We start from the raw sequence: 19,099 nt of genomic DNA, 5'->3' as shown, positions 1-19,099 counted from the left end.
GAGCATGTCTCCTAAGCCTGGCAAAAATCCAGCTGTAGTCTTTATTACCTGACGGCACTTTCGCTTTCTTATACAAAACCTCGGAGTTATTATGCATCAGGAGCAAGAAATTAGATCCCAACTTCGTAACTTAAGTCTGACCACACCAAGACCCCTACGATAGACACCACCCAGTGCCCCTGACGCCGAAGCGGACATGACCTTCTGAGTCTGTTGCCCGGGCGGTGCGGTAGAAAGGAGGGGTTTCCGCCCCCGAAGCCTAACCGGAACAGGTGGAAGAGGAGTCCGGAAGCGCCAAGTCGCGGAGACTACATTTCCCACAAGTCCTCGGGGCAGGCGTCAGGGACATTACGGACAGGCCTTGCCCGGCAATACCAAGGTAAACGCCGGCACTGCGGCTTCGAGGGGAGAGTAATTACTGTAGGTTTGTACTGGTAGATTTGTATTAGTAAACCTCCTAACCCATCCCCAACTGACACAGACGACCTGGCGACTTTGGGGTTTCCGGGCCGCAGGAATCCAACCGTGTGTCCCCCCCCCCCCCACCGGCCCCCCACGGCGGGCCTGGGAGCGGTTTCTAGAGACCTGGGCGCCGGGCTGTGCTAGGAAGGTGGCGGCCTGGGACCTGTCTGGAGGTTCCTCACTCGCCCCTCCCCACGCCCTGCGGCCTGTTAAACCGGAAAGGAGCCAGGCCGAGCTCGGCTTCCTGGGGGCTCCGTGTTAGAGAAGCGGGGGCGGGGGCGGTACTCTCCCGTCCCGGCCTGACTGGTAGCGGGCGACCTCCCTCCTTCCTTTCCTTGTTGCTGGGGCCGACGTCCTTTTCTCTGGCGGCTGAAGCGGTAGCCAAGCACTGCGAAACGCCTCCACCCAGCATCCCCAAAACCTTCCATCCACCTTTGGGGTCGTGTAAAGATTGCCACGGGAGAAGCTAAGTTAACTTGACCTAGGGCACAGAACTTAAATGGTAGAATTAAAAAAAAATGTTTTTATTGTTTTTGGAAAGAGAAAGGAAAGGAGAGAGAGAGAGAGAGACAGACAGACAGACAGACAGATTGGCTGCCTCCTCCACGTCTTTTATTGGGGATGAAGCCCACAGCCCGGCCGTGTACTCTCCCAGGAGTGGGTCCAGGACCTCTAAGTGCATGGGACCATGCTCACCAACTGAGCCACACCGGCCAGCGCTTCACTGGGAGAATTTAAGGTTCGCACCGAGCCTCTCCCAATCTAAAGCCCTTTGTTTACGTCCCATCACCTTCTTCTAACCTTAACCTAGCAGGGCAGGCGCTGATGACCAGAGTCTTTTTTTTTTTTTTTTTTTGCCACTGGTATCCACACGTGCTGCTGTGGGCCCAGGCCCAGCAACCCGCCTCCCGTGCTCGCTGCGCCGGTGTGTACACACGGGTCTGGTCGGTTCCAAAGCCAACACCGCGTCCCCGGGCGGCCCATTTCCCTTCTGCCCCGCGGTCTGGCCCTCGGCGGCCGCGGCCCAGGGCCAGGGGGCGGAGTTGGCTGCGCGGCCGGCGGCCCAGCCAGTGGGCTCTCTGGGCGGGGCCGCGGGGAGGCGCGGAGGGCGAGACCCCGCGGGGATGGGGGGTGCGGCTGCTGCGTCCGGGCCCCGCGGGCGGGAGAAGGGCTCCGCGACCACCGGCGGCCCGCGCCCCTCCGCCTCCTGCTGGAGATGGTCTTCCTCCCGGTGAGTTCCTCTGTCTTCGCGGGCCGGCCTCTCGGCTCGGTCACGCCCCCGGGAGGAGGCCGGCGCGGGGCGGCCTCGGTCTGTGCGCCCGGATAGGGCTGGGGACCTGACCCACTGAGCTCCGGGCCTCCTCCCCGTGGGCATGTTTGACCCGAGGCCGGCGCTCCTTGTTCCAGTTTCATGCAGGCTCCTGGGAAAGCTGGTGCTGCTGCTTTCTGATTCCAGCCCACAGACCTCGGGACCGGGACGGGCTCTGGCGGCTGGAGATGGCAGACACTAGATCCGTGCACGAAACCAGGTTTGAGGCGGCGGTGAAGGTGATCCAGAGTTTGCCAAAAAATGGTACGTGCACGGGGGCCCCGGTTGAAGAAACCTCCCGCAGGGACCTTTGAGGCCTCAGTTTATGAACCTCACTTCTACTCTTGTTTATTTAACCTACTTTTCTGCTTTAAAAGGAATGTAACTAAAGGGAGGCATTATATGTGGATTAATTCCTTGCTGATTTTTCCAAGCCTGAGACAAATACGTTATCCAGGTTTTGAGTATTTTATATTGTTGTTGAAAACAAAAGTCTAGTTATTTAAAGACTGCGGATTTTGGTATGTTAAAAAACTGGCATGGGATGCTTGGTGGCGCATACTCACAAAATCTAGTATTAAGCCTTTTGAAAACTTTGATACGAAGGGAAAGAAATGAAAGAACTCTGTTCATTTGCAAAACTATGTATTGTAATAAATACATATATTTACTACTTATTTTGCTATTGTACTAGATTCTCCTTATTATACTCATATTAGACCTGGGAGAAAAGTAATTCAGGTTGTTCTTTTGTATTTAATGTGTCATTTCTCTGGCTACTTTGAAGATTTTTCTCTTTACTTTTGATTTTCTGCAATTTGACTAGGATGTGTCTAGGTATGGTTTTCTTCATATTTCTTTTCTTTTTTTTAATAAATATTTTTATTGATTACAGATGGGAAGGAGAGGGAGAGAGAGAGATAGAAACATCAATGATGAGACAGAATCATTGATTGGCTGCCTCTTGCGGTGAGGCCTCCTATTGAGGATTGAGCCCACCACCCAGGCATGTGCCCTTGACTGGAATCGAACCAGGGACCTTTCAGTTAGCAGGCCAGTACTCTATCCACTGAGCCAAACCAGTTAGGGCCCTTCATATTTATTTTCTTCAGTACTTTTTGAATTTATCAGTTTATGTCTTTGACCGATGTTGGGAAGGTTAAGGCCATTATTCAAATTTTCAGGTTTTTTTTTTTCTACTCCCACACCCCCCGTGGAGAAGCTTGGAGAGGGGGATTTTTATTTTTCCTTCCTATCTTCCTGCAGTATATCCTTCTGAAAAAAATAAACCTGTATTTTATTTTTAAAAAATATATTTTATTGATTTTTTTTTTTTTTTTTTTTTTTTTTTTTACAGAGAGGAAGGGAGAGTGATAGAGAGTTAGAAACATCAATGAGAGAGAAACATCGATCAGCTGCCTCCTGCACACCCCCTAATGAGGATGTGCCAGCAACCAAGGTACATGCTCTTGACTGGAATCAAGCCTGGGACCTTTGAGTCCGAAGGCTGACACTCTATTCACTGAGCCAAACCAGTTAGGGCTAAACCTGTATTTTTTTTATTTTATTTTTTTTAATTTTATTTATTTTATTTTTTTATTTTTTATTTTTTTGGGGGGAGTGTTTCAAATAAGTTTTTATTTTTCATATTATTACAAATGTTCCTTCCCCCCCCCCCCCCACCACCATTGCTCTCCTCCACCAGGTTCCCACCCCACCCTCTGCCCTTTCCCCTCTCCCCATTGTCCTCATCCATAGGTGCACAGTTTATGTTCAGTCTCTTCCCACGCCCCCCTCTCCCCTTTTCCCCAAGAATCGTCAGTTCACTCCCCTTCCATACCTCTGATTCTATTATATTCAACAGTTAATATTGTTCATCAGATTTTTTTAATTTCCTTGGTTTTTAGATTCACTTGTTGATAATTACGTATTTGTTGTTCATAATTTTTATCTTTGTTTACTTTCTCTTCTGAAAGAACCCCTTTCAGCAATTCATATAATTCTGGTTTGGTGGTGATGAACTCCTTTAGCTTTTTTTAATTAGTGAAGCTCTTTATCTGGCCTTCGATTCTGAGTGATAGCTTTGCTGGGTAGCTTATTTTTGGCTGTAGGTTCTTGCTATTCATCACCTTGAATATTTCTTGCCATTCCCTTCTGGCCTGCATGGTTTCTGTTGAGAAGTCAGCTGACAATCGTATAGGTGTTCCTTTATAAGTTACTACCTTCTTTGCTCTTGCTTCTTTTAATATTCTCTCTTTATCTTTTGCTCTTGGAATTTTAATAATGATGTGTCTCGGTGTGGTCCTCTTTGGATTCCTTTTGTTTGGAGTTCTGTGCACTTCCTGGACTTGTAAGTCAAATTCTTTCCCCAGGTGGGGGAAGTTTTCTGTCACTATTTCTTTCAGTATGTTTTCGATATCTTGCTCTCTCTCATCTTCTGGGACCCCCATAATTCTGATGTTGGTTCGCTTGAAGTTGTCCCAGAGGTTTCTTACATTATCTTCAATTTTCTGGATTCTCTTGCCTTCTAGCTTCTGTAGAGGAGTGTCTTCTGGCTCTTTATGTTCCAAATCTTTGACTTGATTCTTGCGATCTTCCCTTCTGTTTTTAGGACTCTGTAGAATATTTTTTATTTCAGACAATGTATTCTTTATTTCTTGTTGATCCCTTATCATTTCTTGTTGACTCCTTATTAATTCTAGTTGATCTCTTTTCATATCCTCATAGGCCTTATCCATCTTTTCTAGGAAATTCTTGAAAAACCTTATAAGCGTAGATTTGAACTCTATATCCAGACACTTTTTGTCCTCCATTTCTTTCGTTTCTGATCTATTTTGTTGTCGCATTTCGCAGTTACAGATGGGACGGGGTTTCAGGCTGGAGCCTGCAGCTTTGGCTTCCGTCAGCCCCGCCCTATGCGGGTCCTTCAGTGCTCGCTGCCGGGGCCTCTGAGAGAAAGGTGCCCTCGATTTTCGCCTGCTGCCAAACAGTCTATGCTCTCCCACAATGAGCCCGGTATTGGGGTTCAGTTCAGTTGGAAGTGGAGTTGGAGGTGGCGTTCACAGCAGTCTGGAGCCCCAGTCTCCTTCCCGTCAGGGCAATCCCGCGGCACAGCCGACTGTCCCTTCTCTGGGGGCAGTGTGCGCGCCTCCGGGACCTCCTTTCTCCGCTTCCCCGGGTTCCGACTTACAGCCCAGCTCCCTATGGCTGAGCCTGAGTCCCCGGGGTCTGGCCCAGAACTGGGGTTCAGAGCAGTCGGGGGCCCAGCACAGTCGGAGTTTTATCTCCTTTCCGCTTGGGAACGCCCGCCAGGCACTCGGCCTCCCTCCTCTCCGGCTCCGTCCTCTCCGCGCGCCGCGTGTCTCCGTACCTTAGGCTTTTACAGCTCCTCCGTGCTTCCTTCTGGTTTTCTCCTTGCTTCTTGTTGTAGGATTTCCAGTCAGTCGACTTTCCTGTAGTTCTGGGTAATGTCCATTTTATATTTTAGTTGTATTTTATTAAAATTGTTGTGTGCGGCTGCGGCTAGGTGCCTACCCGAGCAGCCATCTTGGATTCTCCCTCTAAACCTGTATTTTAAATGATGCTTTTAAGTACTATTATTGTGACAGAATGTCACACTAACTGAATACAACATTAATGTATGATTATAGTATTTAATATGTTCTCTGTTCTTATGAATCGTCATTTGGCTGCATATTGAACATTCAACACCATTCATTAAAAATTAAGAGAAGATTTAAAAAGTTTGGAAACAAATATACACAAGATAGTATTCTTCTTTTTAAAATATATTTTTATTGATTTCAGAGAGGAAAGGATGGAGAGAGAGATATAGAAACACCAATAATGAGAACTATTGATTGGCTGCCTCCTGCACTTATTGAACATGTGCCCTTGACCGGAATCAAATCCAGGACCCTTCAGTCTGCAGGCTCACTCTCTATTCATTGAGCTGAACTGGCTAGGGCTAGTAATCTTTTTGTAATGTCAACTATCAAATTGGAGGAGGAAATATGGGGTATTGAAAGAAGAGTGAGTGAACGAAATATAAAGAAATATTATAGGAACTGCCGGGACCGGTTTAGCTCAATGGATGGAGCGTCGGTTTGGGGACTGAGGGGACCCGGGTTCGATTCCGGTCAAGGGCATGTACCTTGGTTGCGGGCATATCCCCAGTGGGGGGTGTGCAAGAGGCAACTGATCGATGACTCTCTCTCATCGATGTTTCTGGCTCTCTGTCTCTCTCCCTTCCTCTCTGTACAAAATCAATAAAATATATTTAAAAAAAAAAAAAGAAATATTATAGGGACTTATTTAGGTATTGAAAGATATGATTATCAGAGTTTTGTATAAGTTGTACCATCATCGTTTCTCCTAAACTATATGTTTTTTATATATTTTAAAAAATTAATAAAGCTAGACTTGATGTCTCTAGTCTACTACCTTTATTGACATTACATATTCCTTATTATTTTTTCTTTTTTTTCTTTACATGTCATTTATTAAGAAACCCATGTAAATGTAAATGAAGTTTCTATTAAATAATATTTAAGAAGATATTGCAAAGTTAAGATACCCTGCCAAATGACACCTATGTTGGACAATGTTCAAAATACTGTTATCTTCTGAAAGTAAATTGATATTGAGAAAAAAGTATTATAATGAATTATTAAATATATTTACATTACTTTAAAATTGTTTGGTTTGCCCTGGATTGTTTTTCAAAGAATAAGATCATGTATATACTCATACATATACATATTTATATCCCATACTAGAGGCCCAATGCACAAAATTCATTCAAGAGTAGGCTTTCTTAAGCCTAACCAGTGGTCACAGACAACAGGGGGTGGGGCATGCATGGGGAGGGGTTTGGGATGGGAATGGAGGGAGATGAGGACAAATATGTAATACCTTAATCAATAAAGAAATAAAAAAAAAATGATAGTAAAAAAAAAAAAAGGAAAAAAAAAAAAGAAATTTCAATCATTGTACTGTTGATATTTGGCTCTGTTGACTAATGAGTTTGCCGACCACTATGCTAGCTGGTTTGGCTCAGTGTACAAGCATTGGCCTCTGGACTGAAGGGTCCCAGGTTTGATTACAGTTAAGAGCTCATGCTCAGTTGTGGGATCCATCCCCAGTGAGGGGTGTGCAGGAGGCAGCCAATCCATGATTCTCTCTCATCATTGTGTTTCTATCTCTCCCTTTCCCTTCCTCTCTGAAATCAATAAAATTTATTTTTTTTCTTTTAAAGAGTAGGTTTTTCGTCCCCCAGCTGCTGGTATGAGCTTCCCTCTGGCACCTGGGACCTGGGATTCCCTCTGGCCATTGGCAGCACTCGGGATCCAGGCTTCCCTCACAGCTTCGGCTTTATTCGGAAGGTTGTCTGGAAGGACGTCCAGTCTAATTAGCATATTATGCTTTTATAATTATCTACACTAATAAAAGAGAAAGATGCAAATTGACCATTTTTTTGAGATACCCACCAGCTAATCAGGAGCAAGTATGCAAATTAACCCATCTTTGTTGGGTTAGTTTGCATACGCAGGCACAAGCCGCCAGGAAGGGGGCGGGACGCAGGTGTACTGCACAGCTTCAGCCGCTCCGGGCTTCTGGCCAGCGTGGGAAGCCGGAAAGGCAGCTCCAGCCAGAGCAAAGGCGGTGCCAGCAGCCAGGGGAAGGAAGGCCCATTCTTGCATGAGTCTTTATGCTTCGGGCCTCTAGTAGATAATAAAAGCCTAACATGCTAAGTGTCTGGTCAGCGGTTCAACCAATAATGATATGCTAAGGCTGCTCAACTGCTTGCTGTGATGTGCACTGACTACCAGGGGGCAGACACTCCGGCTGGTAGGTGAGCTTGCTCATGGGGTCTGGCCAATCAGAACTGAGCGAGATAGGCTGGACATGCCCTGGAGCCCTCCGTTGATCTCTCCAGGGCCCCAGTTATTTACTCCCTAACAGCTCCCCTCAGCTTGGCCTGTGCACTCTTGCAATCTGGGACCTCTTGGGAGATGTTAAAGAGCCGGTTTCAGCCCAATCCCACAGGCCAGGCCAAGGAACCCCACTAGTGCACGAATTCATGTAAAGGCTAATATGCTAATTAGACCAGACATCTTCCCAACTTCTTTCTGGACTAAGCCATGGTGGCAGAGGCCTACGCAGAGGCAGTTAGGGGTGATTAGGCCGGCAGAGGGGAGCTGTTAGGGAGTTATCAGGCCAGTAGGCAGAGGTGGTTAGTGGTGATCAGGCAGGCAGGCAAATAGTTAAGAACCAGCAGTTCCAGATTGCAAGAGGGACGTCTGACTGCTGGGATTGGTCCTAAACTGGCAGTTGGACATCCCCCAAGGGGTCCTGGATTGGAGAGATTGCAGACTGGGCTGAGTTACCCTCCCCCCAATGCATGAATTTCATGCACTGACCTCTAGTCCTTATAATCCTATATAATAAAAGGCTAATGTGCAAATTGACCAAATGGCAGAATGACCGGTCGCTATGATGTGCACTGACCATCAGGGAGCAGACGCTCAATGCAGGAGCTGCCCCTGGTGGTCAATGTGCTCCCACAGGGGGAGCACTGCTGGCAAGTGCCATGGTGGTGGCAGAATCCTCTCCCACCTCAGCAGCCGCACTAAGGATGTCCAACTGACAGCTCAGCAGTCAGACATCCCCCAAGGGCTCCCGAACTCTAAGAGGGCACAGGCCAGGCTTAGGGACTGCCCCCAACCCAACCCAATACACTGGGCCTCTAATATATATATATATTTATTGCTTTCAGAGAAGAAGGGAGAGGGAGAGGGAGGGAGGGAGGGGGAGAGAGAGAGAGAGAGAGAGAGAGAGAGAGAGAGAGAGAGAAATATCAATGATGAGAATGGGGATGGGGCCCAGAGCTGGGCATGTGCCCTTGACTGGAATTGAACTTGGCTCCCTTCAGTTGCAGGCTGATGCTCTATCCACTGTGCATAACTAGCCAGGGCATCAGATATATATATATTACATAATAAAGAGGTAATATGCAAATTGACCCTCACGCCCTCACAAGATGGCTGCCTACGACCAGGCTGGCAGAGATGTTAGTGAGGAATGACCAAACGACTGAACAGTAGGCTGCGTGGAACCACCAGGCCATTGGGGTAGTTAGTGAGGGACGACCAAATGACTGAACAGCAGGCTATGTGGGGCAACCAGGTCTGCGGGGTGACTGTGAGGGGTGACCAGGCTGGCGGGGGATTTCGGGGTGATCAGGTTGGCAGGGGGGCAATTAGGGGCATCCAAGCAGACAGGCAGGTGAGTGATTAGAAACCAGCAGTCTGGGATTGTGAGAGGGATGTCCGACTGCTGGTTTAGGCCTGATCCCCCATTGGGATCCTTGATTGGAGAGGGTGCAGGCTGGGCTGAGGACCTGGTGCATGAAATTCATCACTGAGTGGGGGTGTCCCCTCAGCCCAGCTTGCACCCTATCGAAGTACAGATCTCTCACTCCTTACTTCCTGCCTGCTCACTGCTCCTTACGCTCAGATTGTTGTTCCTCAGTGCTGTGGTAAGGCAGGAGAGGCTCCTGCCACCACTGTGTGCTCACCAGCTGTGAGCCCAGCTTTTGGCACTTCCCCTGTGGGAGCACACTGACCATCAGGGGGCAGCGCCTGCGTTGAATCTTTGCTCCCGGGTGGTCACTGTGCATCATAGCAAATAGTTGTTGTGGTCATTCCACCATAATGATTGCTAGGCTTTTATTTTGTATATATATATTCCTTTTTCAAAAAATCCTTACTGAGGATATGTTTTACAAATATATTATTTTATTTTATTTTTTTTAGAGGGGGGGAAGTGAGGGAGAGTGTGAGAGAGAAACATTGGTGCATGTGAAAAACATCCATCATCTGCTTCCTGTACTCACCCCCACCTGAACTGAACCTGCAACTTAGGCATGTGCCCTGACCAGGAATCCAACCCACAACCCAGGAATGTGCCCTGACCAGGAATCCAACTAGCAACCTTGAGTGTACGGGAGTTTGCCCTAATCAACAGCCACACCAGCCAGGGTTTTTTGTTTTTTTTTTCCTTTTTGCTTTCCAGCCAAGGTGTTGTTTTTTCCTTTTTGCTTAATCTGTACTTAAGGCCTAAGGTTATAATCAATCCTATAACATCTATGTCTGACATTCCCTTAACCTTTGGAAATTTTAATTCTTAGATAATACTTTAAACACATATATCAAATTTATCATGTGTGAGAACCTTGGGGACAGAAATTATACTTTAATTCAATGTCTTACAGAACACCTTCATTATATGTTACCAGTTTTTTGCTGTAACCTATGCTAATGCATATGTCAACCACCTTAACCAAAGACCTTTAAACTTTATTTGATTAACTTCCTGACAATATTATAAATTGATGTTTTTGATGTTTTAAATTTAGATCTGTGTACTTATTAGATAACAATTTTAAACTGTAGTTTTTTAAAAAAATTTTCCTTTTGCTATATAAAGAAGGACTTTTCATTGAAATAGTATATCTAATAGATACTCCTAAATGAGCATATGTTATATAGATAATTATTATTGTGACTTTGGAATTAATTATTCACTCTTGGCCAAATCTGATACACTAACTCTCATCTTGTATCTCATAATTTTCAAATTCATATACTACTAGATTTCGATTACTACATGTTTATTATCTCTCTCTATATATAAAAGCCCAGCAACTAAACAGAACAACTATCAACCAGTCGCTATGACATGCACTGAGCACCAGGGGGCAGATGCTCAATACAGGAGCTGCCCTTGTGGTCAGTGCACTTCCACAGTGGGCAATCTCCGCAGGCCATATCCCCACAGTGCACAAATCTGTGCACCAGGCCTATAGTGTAATCTATAAAGTTTTTTGTGTGTTTTTTTTGTTAATCATCACATGAGAATATTTTTTCCATTGTTTTTTAGAGAGAGTGGAATGGAGGGAGGGAGGGAGAGAGAGAAAGAGAAACATCCATGTGAGAAAGACACATTGATTGGTTGCCTCCCGAACACTCCTCAACCTGGGCTGGGTATCAAACCTTCAACCCAGGTACCTGCACTTGACTGAGAATCAAACCCAGGACCCTTCAGTGTATGGGTCGATGTTCTAACCACTGAGTACACCAATCAAGATAATAAAGTTTTTAAAATATAAAAATTTTATAGTTTTAATATTTATATTTATAATTTTGATATAAAAGTAATATACACTGACAGTAAATATTTTAAAAACACAAGCAAAAAAAAAAAAAATCCAAAAACGTAAAAATAACCAGTATGCCTACTATCCAGAGATCTTTTAACTATGTTTTCTTCTACTATACTTTAAAACAACAACAACAACAACAAAAATATATATATGTTGATTTCTGAGAAGAAGGAAGAGGGAGAGAGAGAGAGAAACATGAATGATAAAAGAGAATTACTAATCACTGCTTCCTGCATTTTCCATACTGGGGATCGAACCCACAACCTGCGCATGTGCTTTTGACTGGAATCAAACCTTGGGACCCGTCAGTCCATAGGCTGATGCTGTATCCACTGAGCGAAACCCAGTTAGGGCTGATTTACTTTTTAAATAATCATTCAGGTTACTGGGTATAACACATAATGAAAGGAAGGCAAGAATAGGATCAACCAGCAGGGAAGGTATTGTAGTCCAGACAGGATATGGCAATTGCTTGGACTTTAGTAGTAGGGTGAGGAATTGAGAAAAGTTCCCTCCCCCCACCCCCGTCTCTGATGTTGTTTTACTAATTTATGCATTTATTGGTTGCTTCTTGTATGTGCCCTGACTGGGGATAGAACCTGTAACATTGGCGTATTGGACCAACGCTCTAACCAATGTTCTACCTAGCCAGAGCTGTTTTTTAATTTATTGAACTGTGTTAGGCATTGTTATTAAAGTGTAGTCTCAGAGTTTTTAAAATTGAAAGAGTAAAGCAACTAGCAGAGCCATAACTTTTCTTTTTGTAGGATAGAAGTAATTATTTGAACTATTAAAAATCACAATATATATAGCTCAGTGACTTTGTAACCTTAAATTATCAATTGTATTCTCTAAGTGACATTTATTTGTTTGTTTATTTATTTATATATATTTTTTCAAGTGACCTTTATTTAATGTTATTTTTCCAAAAGGTTCATTCCAGCCAACAAATGAAATGATGCTCAAGTTCTATAGCTTCTATAAGCAGGCAACTGTGGGCCCCTGTAAACTTTCAAGACCTGGATTTTGGGATCCTATTGGAAGATATAAATGGTAATTTTACATAGAAATCTGTGAAAGAAATTTTATTGTAATGATAGTTACTTATGTGGTTATATATTATCCTGTGCATAAAATGTCTAGGTATAGGATACAATTTTTATCATTCTTGTACTCTTAACACAATTTCACACAAATAAGAATATCTTGAGGAAGAGAGGAAAACAATAAAACCACAAGCTGTAGGTACACCGAAGATAATAAAGAATTTTCAGTTTGTCTTTTCTGGAGTTTTTTTCTTATTATGCTAAGAGCAACTCCTATACAAAGTTAAAGGAGCACTTTCCTGCCTGTTTGACCTGACATGAAACCTAGTGACTTGTAAAGTGACATTGCTTTGAGCCTTTAAGATAAAAACTAACTAGGAACATGACTCACGTACTGTCTACTAACATTTTATCTAAGACGTCACTCTTGTCCCACTGTCTATTTATATAAAAGCCTAAGTGACTATCACAACGGACAACTGAACAGGCTGCATGGGGTGACCAGGCTGGCAGGTGGATTAGTGAGGGGAGACCAAACGACCGAGCAGTAGGCTGTGTGGGGCAACCAGGCCGGCAGGGGGGGCAGTGAGGGGCGACCAAATGACTGAACAGCAGGCTGCGAGGAACAACCAGGTCGGCAGGAGGGTTAGTGTGGGGTGACCAAACAACCGAGCAGGAGACTGCGTAAGGCAACCAGGCTGGCAGGGGGGCCGTGAGGGGCAACCAAATGACTGAACAGCATGCTGCGTGGGGCAACCAGGTCAGCAGAGGGGAGGCAGTTGAGGGTGATCAGGCCAGCTGGCAGAAACAGGGGTGATCAGGCCAGCAGGGGGAGCAGTGAGGTACAATCAGGCTGGTAGGCAGAGGTGATTAAGTGTGATCAGGCTGGCAGGGGGCAGTTAGGAGCCAACAGTCCAGGATTGTGAGAGGGATGTCTGACTGCTGGTTTAGGCCCAAACCATGGGATCGGGCCTAAACCAGCAGTCAGACATCCCCTGAGGGGTCCTAGATTGGAGAGGGTGCAGGCTGGACTGAGAGGATCCGCCTCACCTCCCCTCATACATGAATTTCATGCACTGGGCCTCTAGTCTATATAATAAAAGCCTAAGCAATCGTTATGGTGGAACAACCAGAAAGACCAGTCATTATGATGCGTACTGACCACCAGGGGGCAGACGCACAGCACAGATGCTGCTCCCTAGTGGTCAGTACATTCCTACAGGGGGAGCGCCCCTCAGCCAGAAGGCGGGCTCATGGCTGGTGAGCATAGTGGTGGTGATGGGAGCCTCCCCTGCCTCTGCAGCAGGGTGCAGACTGGGCTGAGGAACCCCTCTCCCCAGTGCATTAATTTCATGCACTGGGCTTCTTGTACTTGAATAAAAATATGATTTATAAAGAAATTTATTGATTTTGTTTTAGAGAGAGAGGAAGGATGAGAGAAAAGAGTCGGAAAGAAACATTGATTTGTTGTTGTTCTTATTTATGATTTTATTGGCTGCTGCTTGTATAGAGATTGAACCCCAACTTTGGTGTATTGGGACAGTGCTCTAAACAACTGAGCCAAGTGGCCAGGGCTAATATTTGATTTTTAATATATTTAAAACAATAGTAAAATGTGCAGAGTCGCCCTGGCTGGGTAGCTCAGTTGGTTAGAGCATCGTCCTGATATGCCAAGGTTGCGGGTTCAAACCCTGGTTAGAGCACATACAAGAATCAACCAATGAATGGAAAAATAAATGAAACAACAAATGGATGTTTCTCTCTCTCTCAAATCATTCAATAAATAAAAAAGAAAAGAGAAAAATCCAAAGATAGCTTTGCCATTTAAAAAAAATATATATATTTTTATTGATTTCAGAGAAAGGAAGGGCGAGGGAATAGAGAGATAGAAATACAGATGAGAGAGAAACATCGTTGATCAGCTGCCTCCTGCATGCCTCCCACCAGGGACTGATCCCACAACCCTGGTATGTATCCTGACGGAATTGAACCAGTGATATTCTGGTTCCTGGGTTGACTTTCAACCATTGAGCAACACTGGTCAGGCAACTTTTAAAAAAAATATATTCTATTGATTTTTTATAGAGAGGAAGGGAGAGAGATAGAGAGCTTGAGAAGTCGATGAGAGAGAAACATCGACCAGCTGCCTCCTGCACGCCCCCTACTGGGGATGTGCCCGCAACCAACGTACATGCCCCTGACCGGAATCGAACCCGGGACCTTTCAGTCCACAGACCGACACTCTACCACTGAGCCAAACCGGTTTCGGCCAGGCAACATTAAAAAAAAAAAATATATATATATTTTTTATATATATTTTATATATATATATATATATATATATATATATATATATATATTTTTTTTTTTTTTTTTTTTTTTCAGAGAAGAAGGGAAAGGAAGAGTGAGAGAGAAATATCAATGATGAGAGGGAATCATTGATTGGCTGCCTCCTGCATGTCCCCTACTGGGGACCAAGCCTGCAACCCGAGCATGTGCCCTTGCCCTGAATTGAACTCGGTACCCTTGAGTTCGCAGGCAAATGCTCTATCCATTGAGCCAAACCGGCCAGGGCGGTCAGGTAACATTTTATGTTTTAAGTACTCCTGAGGACTTTACCAATATCTAACAAAACGTCTAACTAGACTGTTCATTATGAATAGAGCATGCTAATTGGTGAAGTATGTCTTAAGAGCCACACATTTTGAAGGCTAAATTTATTCTTTTTGAATTGTAAGTCCTTAAACTCCTTTGAAGATTTCTTAGTTCTCTACTTTTCTCTGAGAGCTTTATGAATAGTCATAAAATAATAGGTTAAGCCCAGCTGGTGTGGCTCAGTGGTTGAGCATCCACCTATGACCTGAACAACAAGGTTACAGTTAGATTCCAGTCAGCAATATGCCGTGTTGTGGACACCCAGTTGGGGGTATGCGGGAGGCAGCTGATCAGTGATTCTCCCTTATCATTGATGTTTCTATCTCTCCTTCTCTCTTCCTCCTGAAATCAATTAAAAATATATGAAAATAATAAAAATAGGTTAAGTAAAATGGCAACATATTTAATCTTTTTAAAAAAATACATTTTATTGATTTTTTACAGAGATGAAGGGAGAGGGATAGAGAGTTAGAAACATCGATGAGAGAGAATCATCGATCAGCTGCCTCCTGCACACCTCCCACTGGGGATGTGCCTGCAACCCAGGCACATGCCCTTGACCGGAATCGAACCCGGGACCTTTCAGTCCCCAGGCTGACACTCTATCCACTGAGCCAAACTGGTTTTGGCTATTTAATCTTTTTAAAGAAAATTTATTTAGCATTTTTTCCTCAGAATTGACTTTTGGTAGCGTTAAGTTGCTTCCAGAAAAATTACATAAAAGGAGAGGTGTTTGCCCTAGCTGGTTTGGCTCAGTTGATAGAGCATCGGCCCAGGGTCGCAGATTCAATTTTGTTCAAAGGCATGTACATATGTTGCAGGCTTGATCCCCAGCCCTAGTTGCAGTGCCTGCAGGAGGCAATCAAATGATGTTTCTCTCTCATCAATGTTTCTCTCTTTCCCCCTCCCTCTCACTCTCTCTAAAATCAATGGAAAAAATATCCTCAGGTGAGGATTAACAAAGCAAACAAAAAATAGTAAGAAGAGAGGTTTTCATTTTAGGCAAAAGTTTTAAAGGACTATTCTCATTATCTAAGGGTTTAAAATGTTCCTTTTTAGGAAATCATTGCCATTTTTCAAATGTGTAAAGTTAGACTTTTATTTAAATTAATGGACACTTTAAACCAAAATTTTGTTTAAAACATAGCTGTGACAGTTTATGTAGAGGCTTCTTAAATATTTATTTCTCTCATTCTTTATAATGATATAAAAACTTCTACAGCAAATATTTGTGAATAGTCTATAGTCTGTATAATAAAGCATCTATAATCTTTAATCTATAGGTGAGTTTTATTCTTACTAATTTTTAATACTGTTTAATTTGTCAGTTTATTCACTGTGATATTTTTATTCAAGGTGGTGCATTTAAAGAGATTCTTTAGGAATATAACATGGCTTTAAGTAGAACTTATTTTAAACTTATGACCCTATATTATTAACTATAAATTATATTCTGAGCAATTGAAAATCAGGTGTCTTTCAAACTGGCAGTTACAAAATAGTTGTGGAGATGTAAAGTACAGCATAGGGAATATAGTCAATAATATTATAATATTGGGTCGGCAACTAAGTCATTGCGGATTTTTTAAAGAAAATCAAAGACAATTTTTTCATGGAACTAAATAACTTTATTCTGTAATGTATTGCCCATTTTGATCAATGACCTTTTGCCATCTTTCAGGCAGCATCATAATCCCACGTTCAAAAAACTTCTGGTTTTTATTAGCAAAAAACTGAATCAGGTACGATTTGACATCATCATCATTATTGAAATTTTTACCATTCAAGGAGTTTTGTAAAGATCGAAACAAAAAGTAATCAGAGGGTGCAAGGTCAGGACTATATGGTGGATGTGGCAAAACATCCCAACCAAGCTCCATTAATTTTTGCCGAGTGACCAAAGATGTGTGTGGCCTTGCATTGTCATGATGGAATACAACACCTTTTCGATTTGTCAATTCGGGCCGCTTTTCTTCAACTGCATTGTTTAATTTCGTTAGTTGTTCAATGTAGACATCAGAATTGATCGTTCGGTTGGGTGGTAAGAGTTCAAAGTAGACAATTCCTTTGTAATCCCACCAAACTGATAACAAAACCTTCTTTTGATGAATATCAGCTTTTGATGTTGTTTGAGTTGGTTCACCTGGCCTGCTCCACGATCTTTTCCGCTTGATATTGTTGTAAACAACCCATTTTTCATTGCCAGTTATCAGTCGTTTTAAAAATGGATAATTTTCATTACGTTTCTTTAGCAAATCGCAGCTGCTAATGCGTTGCGTTAACTGTGATTCTTTCAGTTCGTGAGGAACCCATGTATCGAGTTTTTGAACATAGCCAAGTTGTTTTAAGTGATTTTCAATGCATGTATGTGATACATGAAGCTTCTCTGCAATCTCACGTGTTGTACTGTGACAGTCCGAATTGATTATTGCTTTGATTAGGGCGTCATCAACTTCAACTGGACGACCAGAGCGTCTTTCATCTTTGAGTGAAAAATCACCAGAACGAAATTTGGCAAACCAATTTTGACACTGCCGTTCTTTTAAGGCTTCATCACCATAAACAGCACATAACTTTTTATGAGCTTGCCATGCGTTTTTCCCTTTGCGGAAATAAAAAAGCAAAATATGACGAAAATGTTCCTTTTGATTTTCAATTTTTCAACGAATGCCAAACGAAAACTACAAAACAGATCAAAAAACTTTTTTTACTGATTAACAGCTGAATAGCCAACTATCAAATAACAAAATGTGTTTTACATTTGTACTACCTCTGCAAACTAAAAATTCAACTGAAGCCATATATGTGTGAAACCCGCAATTACTTAGCTGCCGACCCAATAATTACATATGGTGTCAAATGGGTACTAGATTTATTGGGGTGCTCACTTTGCAAATTATATAAATGTCTAATCAGTGCCCACTTCAGCTGCACATACTACAATAGTATACTAAAATATAAATGTCTACTTACTGGGTTATTTACCTGAAACTAATATAATGTACATCAATGAAATAGAAAAATTGAAAATTATTTAAAGAAAAAACAGGTGTCTTTTTGTTGTTATGTGAATATTTTCAATTTTAGGGATGCTTGGAGTTCATTGGGTGATATGACCAAAGAGGAAGCTATGATTGCATATGTTGAAGAAATGAAAAAGGTAGGGAAAACAATTCATAGGAGAAAATAAAAACATCTAGAATCACTCTAATTTAATTTTTTGTTACTAGGAAAATTAGCTGCTTTGTTTTAACGAACAAGGAGAGTATAATCTGTTAGAATATAGAATCTAGATTATTGAATTTATTAGAGCTTAATCTGTCTAAGTTCATCAAAGTTCATCTTAAGTGTTTTTCCTTAGATATGTCACATTGGATTGACATCATATTTTGTTCTTTTGTGTGTTTTTTCCTTTTCCTTGTCTTCCTTGATAGTTCACTTTTGTAGAAAGTGTATAAATATGAATATTTCAAAATATTGATGTCCCTTAGAGTCAGAAGTAACCTGGACTGTCTTCACAAGGCTTCCTCACAACGGTCTTATACACCGTTTGACTCATAAATTACCATCACTATTTCTCAGTAACAAGCATTTTTTTTTTTGTCAATGCAAAGTCCTTTGAAGCAGAATAAGGATGCATTTAGTTTCTCTGATAACTACTATAAAAAGGCATCAAAAGTTATAAAATTTAGGTCTGTTTATAATCTTAAGCAAATGATCCTTAAACATAAAATCTATAAGAAAAAGAATAGGTTTCTTTTGCCAGGCGATTTAACAGTATTAATTTAAGTAATAATTTCATTTTGGTAGATTCAAACTAGTATTTTGGGTTTGTTTTGTTTTAATTATAGCTACACTGCTCAAATTGTGCCCTTTGTTACATTTCCAAAAGTTTTTTTTAGCGACTTTGTTTATAACAGAGGGCAGAGTTTAGTTTTTCTGGCTAACTGTATCAGTAACACAACAACAAAGGAGCCTTTCAAAATCAGAGAGAGAAAGAGAATCTAAAGCTTTTTTGGTTTGATAACTATTCCTTTTCTTTACCTTAAATACCATTATAATTTTTAGGGTATACCTTAGTTAATTGACACATTAAGAAAATATACTCATTTTTCCTTTTGAATTTTATTAATACATGATGTAGCCACATTTTTGGGGGGGCGGAGAGGGGCGCGGAGAGCATGGTGAAACAATGTGTATTCTGCTTTTCCCCCCAGAAAGATTAAAACTATACTGCTGCCTTTTAGGTATTTTAAGATGCTCCCACCGTGCCTGTAGAATTTTGTAACTACTTCTCTAATTAAGCTATCTTTACTGAGACTTTAAAATTTTCATTTCATACTGTGAATGTAATAAAGTTCTTAGAAAACTTTTAGAGGCAAATTAAAACATTTTAAAGAT

At 42.3% G+C, this 19,099-nt stretch overlaps 1 protein-coding gene across 15 annotated transcripts in view; it reads left to right on the top strand.

The window, feature by feature from the left end:
• Positions 1–261: 261 nt before the first annotated feature.
• ACBD5 (acyl-CoA binding domain containing 5) overlaps positions 262–19,099 on the top strand; it is a gene marked incomplete at its 3' end in the record, with an annotated part of 63,328 nt that continues 44,490 nt past the window's right edge. For 4 of the 15 annotated variants that reach the window (XM_084868775.1, XM_084868773.1, XM_084868776.1 and 1 more), the window contains exons 1-4: positions 1,555–1,693; positions 1,870–2,035; positions 11,930–12,050; positions 17,786–17,858. In XM_084868775.1, coding sequence (XP_084724901.1) covers positions 1,679–1,693; positions 1,870–2,035; positions 11,930–12,050; positions 17,786–17,858 — 375 coding nt within the window. In that variant the 5' untranslated portion in view covers positions 1,555–1,678. Of the gene's footprint in view, positions 425–1,478; positions 1,694–1,869; positions 2,036–11,929; positions 12,051–17,785; positions 17,859–19,099 lie in introns of those variants that run through there. The other 11 variants (XM_084868767.1, XM_084868766.1, XM_084868777.1 and 8 more) reach the window with 11 other exon arrangements.

Source organism: Pipistrellus hanaki, assembly GCF_964339955.1.
Source record: "Pipistrellus hanaki genome assembly, chromosome: 1".
NCBI lineage: Eukaryota > Metazoa > Chordata > Mammalia > Chiroptera > Vespertilionidae > Pipistrellus > Pipistrellus hanaki.
This window is presented reverse-complemented; position numbering and strand designations above follow the sequence as displayed.